Raw genomic sequence first — 1568 nt, 5'->3', positions numbered from 1 at the left:
GGAGACACCCACCCTGATTGTGATGTAATGTTTGGCAGTACAAACAAATGTCCGTGTTGCGCTCGGCAGCGGGGCCGTGGTGGAACCTGCAGGGCGGCCTGTCCATAGAGGCCCCCGGCCCCAAGAGCTGAGGCTCCGAGCGCGCCTGCTGCACCCGCTTCTGCCACACAACGTGGGCCCCGGCGTAGCAGGGCCACTCCTCCATCCCCCCAGAGTCCAGGATGAGGGGGACGGGCAGCAGGGCGGGGTGCAGCTCAGGAGGGGGGCAGCAGAAGCCGGGCCCCTGACTGTAGTGGATGTGGAAGCTGCGGTCGTCCTGCAGATCCAGACTCTGATGGAAGCGGACGGAGGGGCCGTCCAGCACGCAGCCACCGTGTCGCCCGAGAGGAGCGGGCGCGTGTGTGTGTCCCTGGTGGCAGCAGTGTGGCTGAAGCTGTAAGGGGATCGGGGACATGAGGACGGCGGGTCCTGGCGGGCTCCCGGGGTCGTGGTCCTGACACTCCGCCCCGGGACTGGGCCGGTCTGTGGGGTCCAACTTAGGGCACTGGCAGGGGCTGTGCTGAGGAGGGCAGACAGGTGAGTCTTTGTCCAGAGCAGCAGGTGCAGCGGCGGCGGCCCCCTGCTCCTCGTCGGAGCCGCGGCTCAGGCCCTGGCTGGGGCCCTGGCTCGGGCCCTGGCTGGGGCCCTGACTGGGGCCCTGGCTGTGCTCGCCCTCCTCGTAGTGGTGGTGTCTGTGGCGGTGGTAGTGGATGTGGCTGAACACAGTCTGCGGCTGCTCCTCGGGGCAGCCCGCTCTGTTCACCACAGAGTCCAGAGACCGGGGCCGGGCCTGGGCCCCCGCCTCCAGGCTGTTCCTGCGAGGGGCCCGCCCGGGACCCGGCCCGTAACAACCGAACGGGTCGTAGTCACTGCTCAGAGAGCTGCGGAAGGTGGACCAGCTGCCGTAGACGCCCTGCAGGGACACGTCAGTGCAGTTGAGCACCGAGTCGCTGGAGGAGCCGTGGCAGGGCCCCGAGCTGGAGTCGCTCGCCGGCCCGTCGGCCAAGTACCCGCTGCGCTCCGTGTGGTAGCTGCCGCCCGAGCAGCTGCCGTCGTCCTGCCGGCTGTGGGCGGGCGCTCCGCGGGGCTGCGGCGTGGCGGAGGCAGCGTGGTGCAGCCTGGAGCTGGATGCGCTGCGCTGAGCCGGGCAGGACGAGCGGTAGTTGTGGCAGGAGCGGCGGGGCGTGTAGTGGTGGGAGGAAGTCCTGCAGTTACCTCCGATCCTGTGGGGCCTCCCGGGGCCCTCTGCGGGGAGGTGGTACCCGCAGCCGGAGGTCAGGGGCCTGCTGGTGAGGAAACGCAGCGTTTGGGCGTCCACCGGAGAGGAGCCGGTGTAGTGGCCCAGAGAGGGGTAGGGTCCGGAGGGCGCGCGGGGGTAGTGGGGCCGCATGGCGAAAGGGACGGCGTGCTGGGGGAACGGGTGGTTGCGTGGGCTGCTGTAAGGCTGCGGGTGCAGGAAGCTCTGGCTCTGCTCCGGACTCTGCTGGAGTCTGCTCCTCTGAGGCTGCCGCTCCGTCCCTGAGGAGGAC

The 1568-nt window shown here is 69.9% G+C and overlaps 1 protein-coding gene across 1 annotated transcript; it reads right to left on the bottom strand.

The window, feature by feature from the left end:
* Positions 1-12: 12 nt before the first annotated feature.
* On the bottom strand, positions 13-1564 carry LOC121964769 (E3 ubiquitin-protein ligase RNF43-like; the record flags this gene model as incomplete). The annotated part of the gene is made up of 1 exon (XM_042514961.1): positions 13-1564. A coding segment is annotated over one exon (1552 nt), but the record flags the coding sequence as incomplete, so codon positions are not given.
* Between the last annotated feature and the right edge of the window lie 4 nt (positions 1565-1568).

The sequence above is a fragment of the Plectropomus leopardus genome, unplaced genomic scaffold (genome assembly GCF_008729295.1).
Source record: "Plectropomus leopardus isolate mb unplaced genomic scaffold, YSFRI_Pleo_2.0 unplaced_scaffold17107, whole genome shotgun sequence".
NCBI classification, from domain to species: domain Eukaryota; kingdom Metazoa; phylum Chordata; class Actinopteri; order Perciformes; family Serranidae; genus Plectropomus; species Plectropomus leopardus.
Note: the sequence above shows the minus strand (reverse complement) of the source record. Positions and strands in the feature narration are given on the sequence as shown.